A 14,899-nucleotide genomic window follows, 5' to 3' on the forward strand; every position below is an offset into this window, starting at 1 on the left:
TAGGGGGTACAGATATCGACGAAGGAAGAGAAGGAAGGAGAGGAGAGGGAAAGGGGAACTAGGCGTACGCTCGAGAAATCGATGTTGTACGTGCTAAGTAAAGTTTTCGGTCTTCTCACTCGAGCTCTTTTTTTCGCTTTACTACCGTTGCTTTGTATTTGTCTTGTTCATGTTCTCTCGCGAAGAAAGAGAAACGTATAAAGTCAACAGCTCCATTCCTCATTCTAGAATCCGCGTCCCTTAACTTGTAATAAAAGAAAATGTCTCGAGGATTACTAAGAGTGTGTAAATAAATTAAAACTTGAGAAACAAATAAAGATATAGAGATTAAAAATACAGCATGTACATATATAAAACACTATGTACTTGTAGTTTACATAAAATTACAGGGAACTCGCAAAAACGTTTATTAAACATAAAATTGAAAATTATAACTTTAAAAATCATTCTTGAGTCCGTCCGGAAAAGTTATCATAAAATTGAAACGAACAATGTAATGGTAAGTCAACGGCACACGATACTATTTTTCTTACTGGATTGCTTACGAGAGCCAATAAGGATGCAGAGTTTTAAGCCAACGGCACACGATACTATTTTTCTTACTGGATTGCTTACGAGATCCAATAAGGATTCAGAGTTTTAGATCAGGTGACTTAAAGCTAAATCCTGATTGGCTCTCGTAAGCAATCCAGTAGGAAATGTAGTATCGTGTGCCGTTGGCTTTACATCAGGTGACTTAAAGCTAAAGCCAACGGCACACGGTACTATTTTTCCTACTGGATTCCTTACGAGAGCCAATCAGGATTTAGCCTCAAGTCACCCGATCGAAAACCCTGCATCCTTATTGGCTCTCGCAAGCAATCCGGTAGAAAAAATAGTGTGTGCCGTTGGCTTAAATCCTGATTAGCTCTCGTAAGCAATCCAGTAAGAAAAATAGTATCGTGTGTCGTTGGCTGTGGTAATCAAAGAGATAAAAAGAAATGAGAATGACAACAGCTATTTTAGTGTGTATTATACTGTAAAAAAATCCTATTGTATTCGTATTAATTTAATGTCAATGAAATTCACACGACATGGACGTAGTATAAACGGACCTACCGTGCACTCTGTCAACTGGTGAAGCCAGTGAGACAGAGAATAAAGGGACTTCATTGCTATGTTTAAGTGTATTCTTTGACACATGGACAATTTTGACAGCTGGAGATAGAACATTTCCACTTTTCTATTTTATAGGTAAGTACACAAGAAGGATATTTTCATTTACATATCCGTTTACGTTCTCGATTTAATACTCGCCCAGAGAAAAACATTTTCATTTACATTTTCACAGGTGAGTAGCCTGAAACTAATTTTTTCTTATAATCAGAATTTGCGACTACTATAATGACGAAAACGTGAACGTAAACGTTCTTCTTTTAGAAAGAATAGTACCGTGTTCTATCTGGAAAGTGATCAAAATTGTCCACGTGTCAAAGAACACACTCGAACATAGCAATGAGGTCCCTTTAGTCCCTGTCTCACTCGGTTATTCTGGCTTCACCAGTTCACAGAGCGCCTGGTGAATCCGTTTATACTACGTCCACGTCGCATGAATTTCACGAAAAGGAGGAATGCGATTGTTCAGACTATCGTGCAATTTGAAACATGCGTGTTCGTAAGTGATGAGGAAAGTTATCAGAGAGTGATATGCAGATGCAAAGATTAGAATTTATCGGGAGGAGCGATTGAAGCCCGCGTGCCGTAACAGAATCAGTCAGTAGGAAATTACGTAAAATCGTGGAGATAGCGAGGAATAGTCGCTCTCTCTCTCCGGATCTCTACTTACTCCTACTTCTCCGTAATCTGGACGATCGGGCGCAGCTGGCAATCGATGACCGCCTCTGTGACCCCCGAGTACCCCCGTGCCGCCGATGCTCACGCCGCGCCTCTCGTCGATCAGGAATATTTCCGTGAGGACGATCAGGCCGAACACGGCGAAGAACATGACGACCAGCATGAACGACATGTTGGCACGCTCCTTGAGAACGCCAGCGTTCGCTCGGCTCCCGCCGGAGCCGGATCTTCTGCTCGAGCCCATGCTCGAGGGGGTGATTCTATAAGCGACACTTCGCGGGTAGTCACTCGCGCCCATTCTCATCCGAAACACGGCAGATTTTTTAACAACATTAACGGTACGAGAGCTACACTTTACCAAGAGCAAACCAAGCCACGCGCTGTAACTTGTGTAGAACATTAATAAAAACAATAAGCCCATATTATAATAAAAAGCGACTTGGCACGAACAGCTGGCGAGACACAAGAGTGAAACTCGAGTAAAAATACTTTGGATTTTCTATTATTTTATACGAAATAACTTTCTGCAACCTTCCTCCGTATCGACAGACTGATGTCGAATCCTCTGTTTGTAATAATTTGAAACAGATAGAGATGAAAGAAGGACGAGGCGAAAGTAATTTTCAGCGAAAGGCTTAACTGGGAAAATTTTAATTATATTTAAATTTATATTGTCGGTTACTTACTTAAAGTGGTTCCGAGAAAATCGCTGCTAAGCATGGAGATAGTTGCTCCTGGAAATAATTACGGAAATCATTAATTCATTTCTATTCCGAATAAAATGTTTCACGTTTTACGTTCAGATTCGCCGCCATTTGAATTCATATTATTCCACAGAATATCTCTATATAAATAATTTACTATTTCATTATCCGCAATACGCATTAATCGTGAAACGAAACGAATGAGGTTATCAATAATTAAAATTAAATCCGATAAAATTGTTGATATTAAATATAAAATCAATAGCCGTAAGATAAAAGATTACTTGGCTATTTATTTCACGATTGTTGAAAAACGATGGCTAATGATTTATCAAATTGAGCGAAGCTTATTGTCGCCAGTGGTAATTAAACAAAGGGAAAATTTTTGTAAAAGTCGACCAGACTGGCACAAAGTGATCTTTATTTAAGTCACAACGTTTCGACCTCTTTATTGGGTCCTTGTCAAGTACAATCTAATGTTGACTGAACAAATTAATTTATGGCGATACAGAATGAGTTCATGAGTCTGTGGCAGCAAATTCATAATGTCACATATGTCCTCGGTAATCAGTGGATTTTTACTAGCATTTTACTAGCAACCGTACGTTAGTGGATCTCGAATAAAACTGGTTGTGACTTAAATAAAGATCACTTTTTTGCACGTCTGGTCGATTTTTTTAAAAATTGTCCCTTTGTTTAATAATTTATAATCGAATCGAGCCAATTGAATCCTCGTATTAAAGTAAAATTCGAATATAAGTTTGTTTAAGGTATTGTCACTAGTCGAAAGGTATTGCAGAATAATGCAATCGCTAGGAGATAACGATAATTTGCGCTTGATAACTGTTGAACTTGAGACTATTTTTACGCTACAGCCAATTTCGTACCGCGTTTGGCATGAAAACGCGGTATCGGCCAAGTCGAGCATATTTTAACATGCGTATCTGACCGGACGTTAAAAGTCATGTTAATGCAATTCCGCGCCCAAAGGGACATCGTAGCATGAATTATCTGAACTTGCGACAATCAACAATCCTAATGACTGGGTCGCGTGCGACAGAACGCCTTTATTGAGAAGAGAAAGGAAACAGCTGTGCCGATGTTTCATCAAAGCACAGCAAAATTAATTAATTTCGCACAATAAAACTGTTAATTGTGAAGCTATTGTTTTTACACATTTATTATGTTTAATAATATTATACATCGCCACATTAATGAAACCGTTGACTATATAACTAAGGACTGCCAGTTACCTCCACCTTTCCTACTCTAACATGTAATCAACCCGGTACTTCAATTTTCATTCGACTACAAATGAAACGGAGAGCACTACAATCAACTGCAAACGATTCTAAAGAGAATCGCGCAAGTGGATTTGTAAAATCTTAAAGTCGGGTGCGAGTCATTTAAAAAAAATTTTTATAACTTATAAACTATAATATAAAACTACAAATAAAATTATTTTTACTACAAACAACAACAAACGAAATGCTACCATTTTACTTAAAAAAAAATTAATTTTGGAAAAGTCGAGTGCCACACATGTACTTCAGTGACATATCTTGCTCACGTATAGTACATATGTGCACATACGTGAATGCATGAATAAACAAGTCAAAGGTTTAAACAGCTCTTGTAAATTGTTCTAAACAAAATGCTTATATAGTCAAAGGATGAAACTATCAAATATACGAGTATTATTTGTTCTGACTCTATGATGTTAATGATGATTTTTCGGTAATATAATTTGAACTCGCGAAATTACTCTCACTGTCTTCGTCGAAACGTCGGGACGTTCTCCATCACGAAAATTATAATCGCAGATCTGGTTAGGCATTAATAAACTAAACCTACATTAGTTCCCGTCATAATCAGATCGTTATCATTCCTGGGCGATTTTGTTTCCCGGCGAGCGTTTTATAGAAAGAAATACACTCTTTGCGCGAAGACTTGCCACTGAAGATTTACGTTGCAATTTATCTTCCGGGGACAGGTTTCGCCGTTTACACGGGGCACTTTATAAAAGAGCAATGCAGTCAAATCCGGTGCTATGTACACAAGATGTCTCGGATCTAGCAAAACATATTTTCAAATCTTGGCAGTTTATACGAAAAATAGAAACTAGCCGTGACTTGGAAAGCTACGAACGAATGTAACTTCGCTTTACTATTGTCATTTAAACGTTTCTCCTTTAAATCTCCAACAGACTTTTTATTTGGACTTTACTTATCAAGCGTAGCGTTAGAAATGAAAAAAAGTTGCGGTGAATAAAATGCTATTTTCCGCCAAGATCCGATTCTGAATAATTATGCTAGTAATGTAAACACTAATAAGTTAAAAAAATGCAAATAATTCTATCTCATTTCTTTCTTTTAGATTTGACGTTAAAATGGATGCACGGAGAGAATTTTCTCTTAAAATTTTTACCCAGAAAATCATGTAATTGTGGAACAACATGGCATTTCGAACAACTTTATGAAAATTTTCTGAAATTTTATCGTACATTTTACTAGCAAAATATACACTAATTGTAAGTATACTTACTAGTGAAATGTACGGTAAAATTTCAAAACACTCTCATCAAATTCTTCGAAATGCCGCGTTGTCTCACGATTTCCAGGAGAAAATTCTCTTCGTGTACTCTTCGATATAAACATGTACATCTGTTTTTTATGATTTTTTTCAGAAATTAATAGAATACAGATTTTCGTCAAAATGAGATTTTTCTCATTTTGACGAACAATATTACAAAACTATTGTCACATATTATTGCATAATATATTACACACTAATCCTGTCTTTAATACGGACCAATTCAATATTTAGTATATATTAGAATTTATACAACACACACACACACACGTTTGCTTTTTTGATATTATAACATGACAGTACGCATAGCTTGACAGAGCGTGCGAAATGACGCGTGAGAGACCGCATCCGTTACGTGATATTACGATGGCATAATAATTCGTCAGCAGAAAGCCGCAGTGGATAAATCCTCGTACAGTCAGCCGTAACGAGCCGGTACTAACTTTCGACTGCTTCAACTCACGACTGACTCGCTTTTCACTACTTCATCCGCACTCTCTTTTTACAAGCGCCGAAGGAACAAGCATCCGGGGCTCTCGTCGTTTCGAGACCTCCGCTGCTACACTGGTTTTGCATAAATGAAGAAGGCGACCTAAAACCGAGACTCCGGGCAGAGAGAAGTATCGCAATAAATTAGCAACGCCGTTTAACGCTGCTGCCGGCGGATAATATTACGCCAGGGCGCGAATGAACAACGGACCTTTCCTACGTATTTAATCACGAGCAACGTTGAAGAACGACGCGAAATTACGATCTCGAAGATGCCGAGCTCGCGAGAGGAGCGTCGCATCGAAAGCGTGAAATTTTCCAACACTTTTCGTTAAGAGCTCCCTTTATTTTCTCGTTCTTGCGCCATGTATGTACGTTCCCCGTGAGGAAGAAATCAGAGTGGAAAAGTATCGGACACCTGATTTTTTGGGTAATAGGAATTTGCATTCTTTATATCCAATCAAGGTACAAGTTATTTGTTAAATTAGCGTTCGTTTCATGTGTATAAAACAATTTATTAAGAAACCAAGCGCCATCGAGCTCTTCAAAGAGCTCTCACTCGAACGTAATTATTCACGGCCTCGTGGCCAAAGCAACAAAATAACCTTCTTCTTCCCCCTCGTGCGTTAGGCTTAAACTGTTTTATCCAGTTCGTTCTGGTACTTAGAGTATTTGGGTTTACTTCATCTTCGGTAGGCTGCTAACCTTGCCGAAGGGAACCTCCCATCTGGAGGGGCTAGACCTCTAAAGGGGGGCAGTAATCCATAGCGATAAGCAGGGGTGTAACTTCGGGGAGGTAGGCACTTATTAATTTTCGGCGAGAAAAATACCGGATTAGGACTGGACCGGGATTGCGAACCTGGGACCTTCCGCATTGTCCGGGCGAATGCTCTTCCAACTGAGCCACCCAGGCCCACTATCCAGTGTGGCAGGATACTCTCGGTGGTTGCGCCACTTCCCTTCGGGCGATTCGTAAAAACCCAGCGGTGTCCGTGGACTTGAACTCGGATCTTTTCGTTCATTTGTTTACTGAGCAGCGCACATTTCTCCGCGCCACACTCGCCACCGATAAAATAATCACGAGTGAATAAAGTGCGGGCGAACGTTTGCCTTGAACGTTATTGTAATCAACAGTCGTGCTCCTTTACCCCACCATCCCCGCCCTCCTCCTCTCGGCGCATATTTCTCGGTTTATATCGCACGGAAATTAGTACGGAAGGCCCTGAGGGCAATCCGGTCAGTTTGACCGCAACGGATATTATTTCCTTCCGCCTGTTGCACCGATCGATTCCTTTACTAGGCCATAATGTGCTCCAACATCGGAAAATTTCCTCCGCTTTCTGACGTCGTGACCTGTAGGTAACACAAGACACCGTCCAAGATTGCAAACTAGCGCTCCTACCATCCCGCCGTCTCAAAAGGACCTATCGGAAGCGATTATCTTGAAAGAAATCTCGGAAGGTTAATGCTAAAAATGTAGGAAAATTTGCACACTCTTCTACTACCGGGAAGAAACTGTGTCACGCGACATTCTCGGAACGTACTTTTATTCTTCCAACGATTTTGCGTCTATATTCGTAGTTTCCGTTTTAAGAACAAAGAAAGATAACGAAGAATAACACAAAGTAACACGGTTGCGATAAAATATCAGTAAGTATATCAAGACGAAAACAACCGATATCTTATCCTGTTGCTTGAGAGAATAAAATGTTTCGGGGAAAAAAAGTAAAATATTTTTAAACTGTTTTCAGTGTACGCGGGTTTGTAATGAGAATCAAAACCGCGGAGAAGTACACGCGCGTGAATAATTTAAAACTAAAAGAGACTGCACAGAATGACAAAAAAAAACAACTCCGAGAGCCTTCGCCACGAATGTACGAAATTCGTTATAACTTTTCCCAATACTATTAATTTTGTAAAAATGGTCTCTTTCGTTTTGCGCCTAATTGCAATAACAGTATTGAAAAATATCAAACGGGATTATATGTAAAATCGTTTAAAAGAGACATTTTGAAATAAATGAATTTTTAAACTCAAATGACAAACATGCGGAGCACACATGCTCAATTATTAGCCGTAGAAAATAAATCGCCCGCGTGGATGATTGCTTCCACATTCAGCACTCTCAATTTAAAACGAGTTGTCAACAATTTTTTATTACGCAAATCGATTTGATTCTCGCATCTCTGCTCGGAATCTCGATATTTAGCGGCGCTGAAAATGGACGATTCATTAAGGCAGGCACAGAAGTGAGGATGATTTATCTCGTAGTGGGAACATAAAGTGTCCCTGCGCGCACCGACGATGAAATCGTTGTCATCGCTAATTGCACGACGGTACAGACGGTTCTTTCAATGGCAGCCACCGGCAGTTTAATTGCAAATTTAACTGACCGGGTAAACTTCCACGGAAACGAACTATGATAGTCGAGGTTATATAATTAAAGAATTATGCGGAAAGGCAGTGGGGGGGGGGGGGGGAAGAACAAAAGCCGCCAGTATTGCGAATCAAATGAATTGATTTCCAATAAGAAAATGTAACCAAATGAACAATGTAACACCACTAATTAATCTCGAACCTTGCAAACCTATGGAGGATGAATATAAAGTAAGGAAATCTCAGGATATTACGTCACAAGTCACATTTCACGTTTTTACACGTACGTAGAAGATAGTCCCCTATTATGAGACAAGTTCCTAATATGAGATAGCGGGGGTTTCTGTTAAATTAACGAGGATCGTCTATTGGTTCCACCATGAATTTGTTGCTCTTAAAGTGAAATCTTTTTAGTGGAAAATTCATTGTTAGATAAAAGAACGAACCAGAAATAGACAATGAGTGACGTAATAATTTATATTTCAATGTATTAAATTTTATATATTTCACACCTAACGTCTTGTGTTGACTCCTACTGCCTATTTCCGAGTTAGTTTTTCATTGTATAATTGGAGTTTGATGATCTCGATCATCGTTAGATCGTGCAATCGTTGCGAAGGAAGGCTCGTTATTAAATTTGGACGTTGAAAACCCGCTGTCACACTAGAAGCCCGTCTCATAACAGGGGACTTTTCTCTAAATATAAGTAAAGGCGAATAGCCGTCTAATATCTTCCCCTGTAATTATTCCGCGGTTTATCGTATAAATTTCTCTAAAATGACAAATCTACGTAAAAAAAAAACACACGACTGCCACAAATAAATTCTCGTCCGGTGTTAATTTTTTCCTACAAATTGCCCGCTTCCGCGGAGTCACGTTTGCGCGCGTGGTGTGTGGATTTCTATTAATTTATTCTATCTTGGCATATTCAATGTGTCCTCGTGCGCTTTTGATTGCACATCGATCGGCTGGAAAAAGCCTATTATGCCACTCTCGTGTGTGCACGTGTTCGTATTATTAAAAGAATCAATAACCTTCAATAACGCCCGCGTCCCTTAAAATTGCAGGTGATTCCTCAGCGCTTCGTCCGTACACAAGAGAGCCCGTTATTGATTACATAAACGAAAAGAGATATAACGATAGTAGAATTTTCCACTCGGAAAACAGTAGAACAAGGTCTTCCCTCGCGCGAGATTCACCGAAGGAGGTCCTAGCGAACTTTACACACTCAATCTCGTTTCTGCATGCAACGATCGCCGTGAAATCCGCCGTGATATCGATCGACGAGAGCCGAGCCTATAATCTCAGCCAGTAATAGCATCACGCGGAAATATAAAGATAAGCGATCCGTTATCAGCCACGCGAGTCGCGAAACCAACTGCGGACGAGGACGTTTCAATGCGTCTCTGCGATATTCCCGTATCTCCACCTACGTGAGACAACGTAGATGTTATCCGCGTTGAAAAGGACAGAAAGACGGGATTTTTCATAAGTGACACGCGCGCACGGGTGAGAAGAAAGCGCGTTTCCAGCTCGCGGATGTGTCGCGCGCGAGTAGGCGACACTTAATCCTCTTATCTCGAGGTCGTTTTATCTGGCGAGCGTGTGCTCGCCCGTCGGGATTACACAAAGCGGGGAAAAATCGGTCACTAAAACGTCCCGGTGGGTATCGATGGCGGTGAAAATGATTTATCCTCCGCCGTCCCTCGTTCCCGAGTTATCAGCTGCACGTATCGTTAGATAGGAGAAGGCCAGACTTTAACGACTCCTAAGACAACGGCACACAATACAAGTTTTCTTACTGGATTCCTTACGAGAGCCAATCAGGATGCAGAGTTTTAGATCAGGTGACTTAAAGCTAAATCCTGATGGGTTCTCGTAAGCAATCGGGAAAAATAGTATCGTTTACTCTCGATCGCGAAGAACATCGCGAGTGTTGATTACTGTGCGATGAAAAGTTACGCACTGTCGTCCGGCCGATCGTTACACCAATTAGCCTATTTTCGAAGACGACGGTAACAACTGTAAATAATAATAAAATGAAAAATAAAAGTGCCTCAGTGGTCGAATTGGCGAGACGCCCGCCTAGAGAGTAGGAAAGTCCGGGTTCAAACCCTGGCTGCGGTAATAATTTTCGCAATAAATTTTCTCTACTATTAAAAATGCCAGATATGGCCAATAAAAACACTGAAGTTGTTAATTACTGCTGGCGACAGGGCGAATCTTTTTTCTTGTTAGTTGAAAAATAAAAGGTTTTCGTAGAATATCGTAACTTCGCTCGGGTTGAACAATAAGTAAGTCAGATTAACTTCACAATCGGTCTTGGACTCCGCAACTGATAAACATCGGAAGACGACTGGTTGTGGGAGAAACTTTGTATTCGCGGAAAGAGAACAATTTCTCGAAATCATTTGCCTAACCGCGTCCGCGTATAACCATGTGTAATTACATACGCGTTTAATGCACGACTTTCTGTTCCATATACACGTATCGATTGAATTTGTATTTCCACTTTGTAGTACAAATAGGCGCAAGAAAACAGTTTGTAACATCAATGAACAATAAAGCGGCCAAATTGACGTTGGTCGGAATGTTGCCGGGTACATTGTCGATAATTGCTACAGTGGTATTTATTCGCGTTTATCGGCGAATCGTTTAATCGGCGATACACGCAATGAAAATCAGACTAAAGCAGTGGCGCAGTTAAAGATAATTGTATGGAAATGGGAATCTAGTGTTCCAAGTGTTACGATAAATAATATGATAAACAAAGTAAAGAGTGACGCGATAAGCAACGCTGGACTCGACAGCAATTTTTCGTATTAAATACACGAACGTCGCCTGTCGCATAAGCTATTTCGCTCGTTATGAAACTCGCCATGAAGCTCGTATCACGTGGTTTAAACTTGTATCGTATATCCTGTTACATGTAATGAAGATCGAGATAAACTTGCATTAGTAAAGATTGCGAGTCAATATTTTCTGTTGACGTTAAAAGCGTGAGATGGGCGAGAATTTATATAATTTATATATCAAACACATAAAATGGTATTAAACGGACAGAGGGACATTACTGAGCGTCCCACTTTCTACAGATTATTTTTTTAACGGCGAATTCTTTAATCCATCGAGAGATGAATTTTTTTTCACAGGAAATGTTGGAGCACAGTTTCCGCATTATAAGCAGAATAGGAAAAAAAAAGTTTAAAAGCAAATAAAACTGGAAGAGTCGAATAAATTGAAGTTAATCGTGAATATAGTTTGTTTTATGATCAAAATATGATGCTAAATTTTTCAAAGATAGTTCCTCTCGATACTTTCACGAGAGAAAAATTGATTCCACACCGCAGATTATTATTTTAACGGCGAATTCTTTAATCCATCGAGAGATGCATTTTTTTTTTACAGAAAATGTTAGAGCACAGTTTCCGCATTATAAGCAGAATAGACAAAAAAAGTTTAAAAGCGAATAAAACTGGAAGAGTCGAATAAATTGAAGTTAATCGTGAATATAGTTTGTTTTATGATCAAAATATATGATGCTGAAATTTTCGAAGGTGGCCCCTTTCGATACTTTCACGAGAGAAAAAATTGATTCCACATCGCAGATTATTTTTTTAACGGCGAATTCTTTAATCCATCGAGAGATGAATTTTTTTTCCAGAAAATGTTAGAGCACAGTTCCCGCATTATAAGCAGAATAGACAAAAAAAGTTTAAAAGCGAATAAAACTGGAAGAGTCGAATAAATTGAAGTTAATCGTGAATATAGTTTGTTTTATGATCAAAATATGATGCTAAATTTTTTAAATATAGTTCCTCTCGATATACTTTCACGAGAGAAAAATTGATTCCACACCGCAGATTATTATTTTAACGGCGAATTCTTTAATCCATCGAGAGATGCATTTTTTTTTACAGAAAATGTTAGAGCACAGTTTCCGCATTATAAGCAGAATAGACAAAAAGTTTAAAAGCGAATAAAACTGGAAGAGAGTAAATTGAAGTTAATCTTGAATATAATTTGTCTTAGGATCAAAATATGTAATGCTGAAATTTTCAAAGACAGTCCTTCTCGATACTTTCACGAAAGAAAAATTCCAGATTTATCGAAAATTTTGTCGTTAGGAAATAATGCGCGGAAAGTGGGACACTATATATATTTTTTTTAATTAATAATTTCCAGCCGTTCCATTTGTGGTTCTTCACAAATGTTTCAGCTGGAAAGGATATGAATGTTTACTCAATGTCTCGTCGATATTGCTTGATGTGAGACGACTACGTTAACGAAAGCTTAATCGGCGTTACAATTGACCGTATCGAAAACTTGAAGAAACTCGGTCTGTGCAAAGTAAATATACAGGCCGCGATCTAGATTTATGGAAGAGGCACAATCGATAACAGAAAAGCTAATTGCATACTGAAAGCGGAGCAAGGAGAGGCAAGAAAACGGGCTGAAATTAAATAAGAAAGCGACGACGGGATGAATTTAAAAGGGACGTATATCCAAAAATACGTCGCGTGCTTTTAAAAACGCTGGATATGGAAAGCGAATAGTTATGGCGCTCAGCGCGCATTCCCATAGTTTCCTTAATGAGAAATTCATATGAGGGTCCTCTTTGCGGACTTTGCATAGTTAGATAAACTGAAATAACGAAATGAAGGAAACGAGGGGGAAACCGCTGACCAAATTCTTGTACACCAATGCCCAGCGGGCATTACTTTATCTTATTATCTTATTTCATCTTATTTTATCTTTATAATGCCCCAGCAAGGCCTAATGCCCGAAAGATGCCTAGTAATGACCAGTAATGCCGCAAATCTGTACACCACAATGCCCTCGGCGGTTTTCCCCCCCCGGGAGAAAAGGAAAGCCGCATATTCGGTACGCATAACGTTTCGAATTCTCGTGGGTATACGTTTTTTTTTTATAGGAAAGAAAATTCGAGACACAAGTACACGACTGCCGACCGGCCGACGGAACTTAACCCTTTCACGATCACCGGAACGTAAAATCCTAAGCTGCGTTCGGAAACGTCACTCGAGTGTGTCCCAGTGTACGCTGTAAAGCAAGTATGTAAAATTACATACGTAACAAGCGTAGCGATTACACTATTAGTAACGGAAATATATAAATGTATGCGCTTTTACCAAAAAAAAAAAAACAATTTTCTTTACTCTTTGTAATGTAAATACTTGTTTATACGTGACGAAAAATTACAAAAAATTGTAAAATCTACGCAATCGAAAGCGAGCAGTTTACTTATTATATGAGGTAATGATTTTACTTACAGGGGGTAAATTTACTGACGTATGTAAACAAGGGGGAAACCGCCGAGGGCATTACTGGGCATCACTAGGCAATTTTTGGGCATTATAAAGATAAAATAAGATAATAAGATAAAGTAATGCCCGCTGGGCATTGGTGTGCAAGATTTTGGTCAGCGGTTTCCCCCTCGTATGTAAATACACACCAAATAGACGGCCCCAACGTTACCCACTATAATTTGTTTACGGTGTATCATTTTATCCTTGTTTACCACTCGGTGAGCAAAAAAAGAAAGATAAAATGATAGGCTAGGGCACTCGGACGATATTTCCGAACGCGCGACCCTGCGCGCCTCCGATTTCTTGGGGGTGCAACTGGCCCACTTAAAAAAAAGTAAAATAAAGAGGCAATAAAACGCGGCCGCGAAAGGGTACGAGCGTTTCTCCCGAGCCGCTGTCTCTCGCCCTGACGAAAATTGCGCGATTCCCGGCGGCCCTTCGTGCCCAGCTGGGGAAGCGCCGTGTAGAAGAAGCCTCGGCGATCCGACGACTCGCAGGACGGATCGAGTCGATCCATCTTCGCGAGGGCCCCCGGGGGTTGATCCCGTCCCGCGGGGCGAGAAAAAAGCGGTAGGCGAAAATTAAGTATCGAGCGTGCGGCCGCGGTGCACCGACCTCGCGGTGCAGCGCGAGTCAACGAGGTAAGCGGCGGCGGCGGAATCAAGAAGCTGGGGTACTCACGACTAGCGCTCGACGTCCGCGCGATGTCCCGTCGCCTGGCCGCGGTGTCCCGACTCCGACATCCCCGTGACAGCTGCCACCGGCGGCCGCGGCCGTGCGCCCCGCGCTCATATCGCGACGACGATCTCGAGCGTCGCCAACCATCGGGCGGGTAAACAGAAAGGTGCAGCGAGGGGCACGCTGTCGCGACGCATTCGACGGCCGCGGGCGCCGCGAGCGTGCGTGCGTGCGTGTGCGCGCGCGACGGCGAGGGTTGGCGCCTCCGAAGGGAGGCTAAGCCCCGCGAGGATCCCCCGATCCCGAGGGAGGACGAGCGGGCGAGCGAGTAGGCAGGTAGACGCGGATACGCACGCACGCAACCCTGCCTGTCGGGCCAGCAGCGGGTCCCACACGCCGAGCGAGAGCCGCGCGCGTAAAGCAGACCCGACGTCGTCGGCGACGCGAACCACGCTCGGCACGACGGCTCGACGGCTCGGCCGCCGTCGGCCGCATCGATCCGAGCACCCTCTACTACCTGCGGCTGCGATTGGCCGCCGCGAACGCGCCGTCTGTGCGCCTGCGCGTCCACCTACGAGCGAAAGGGCGCGTTCGAGGCGAGCGCGGCGACGCGGCGCTCTCTCTCTCTCGCTCTCTCGCTCTCTCTCTCTCTCTTCTCTCCGCGAGTCGAGTACTCGACGAACGAGTAAGAAATGATCTCGGCGAATCTGACGTCGTCGGCGCGAAAAGGTACGTTGCTCGTGTCTGCCCTCGCGCGGAAATTTGTTTGCATTGTCGACGGACTTGGCCTCCCTCGAGGACTCGGAGGAGTCGCGCGCAAGAAGCGCCAATTCCTTTTTGCATCGAGACAAAACAGTTCTCAACCCCCCCCCCCCCGCCATTGTGTAGAAGTATAGGAAA

The 14,899-nt window shown here is 41.5% G+C and overlaps 1 protein-coding gene across 3 annotated transcripts in view; it reads right to left on the reverse strand.

The window, feature by feature from the left end:
- Positions 1–14,381, reverse strand: part of LOC105565140 — a 21,816-nt gene extending 7,435 nt beyond the window's left edge. Inside the window, exons 1-3 of one of the 3 annotated variants that reach the window (XM_012018091.1) lie at positions 14,003–14,381; positions 2,520–2,567; positions 1,826–2,093 (exon numbers count right to left, since the gene is read on the reverse strand). In XM_012018091.1, the coding sequence (XP_011873481.1) occupies positions 1,826–2,077 (252 nt within the window). In that variant the 5' untranslated portion in view covers positions 2,078–2,093; positions 2,520–2,567; positions 14,003–14,381. Of the gene's footprint in view, positions 1–1,825; positions 2,094–2,519; positions 2,568–4,391; positions 4,570–9,028; positions 9,276–14,002 lie in introns of those variants that run through there. The other 2 variants (XM_012018090.1, XM_012018092.1) reach the window with 2 other exon arrangements.
- Positions 14,382–14,899: the final 518 nt, after the last annotated feature.

The sequence above is a fragment of the Vollenhovia emeryi genome, unplaced genomic scaffold, assembly GCF_000949405.1.
Source record: "Vollenhovia emeryi isolate VEMERY1.0 unplaced genomic scaffold, V.emery_V1.0 DF939155.1, whole genome shotgun sequence".
Classification (NCBI taxonomy): Eukaryota; Metazoa; Arthropoda; class Insecta; order Hymenoptera; family Formicidae; genus Vollenhovia; species Vollenhovia emeryi.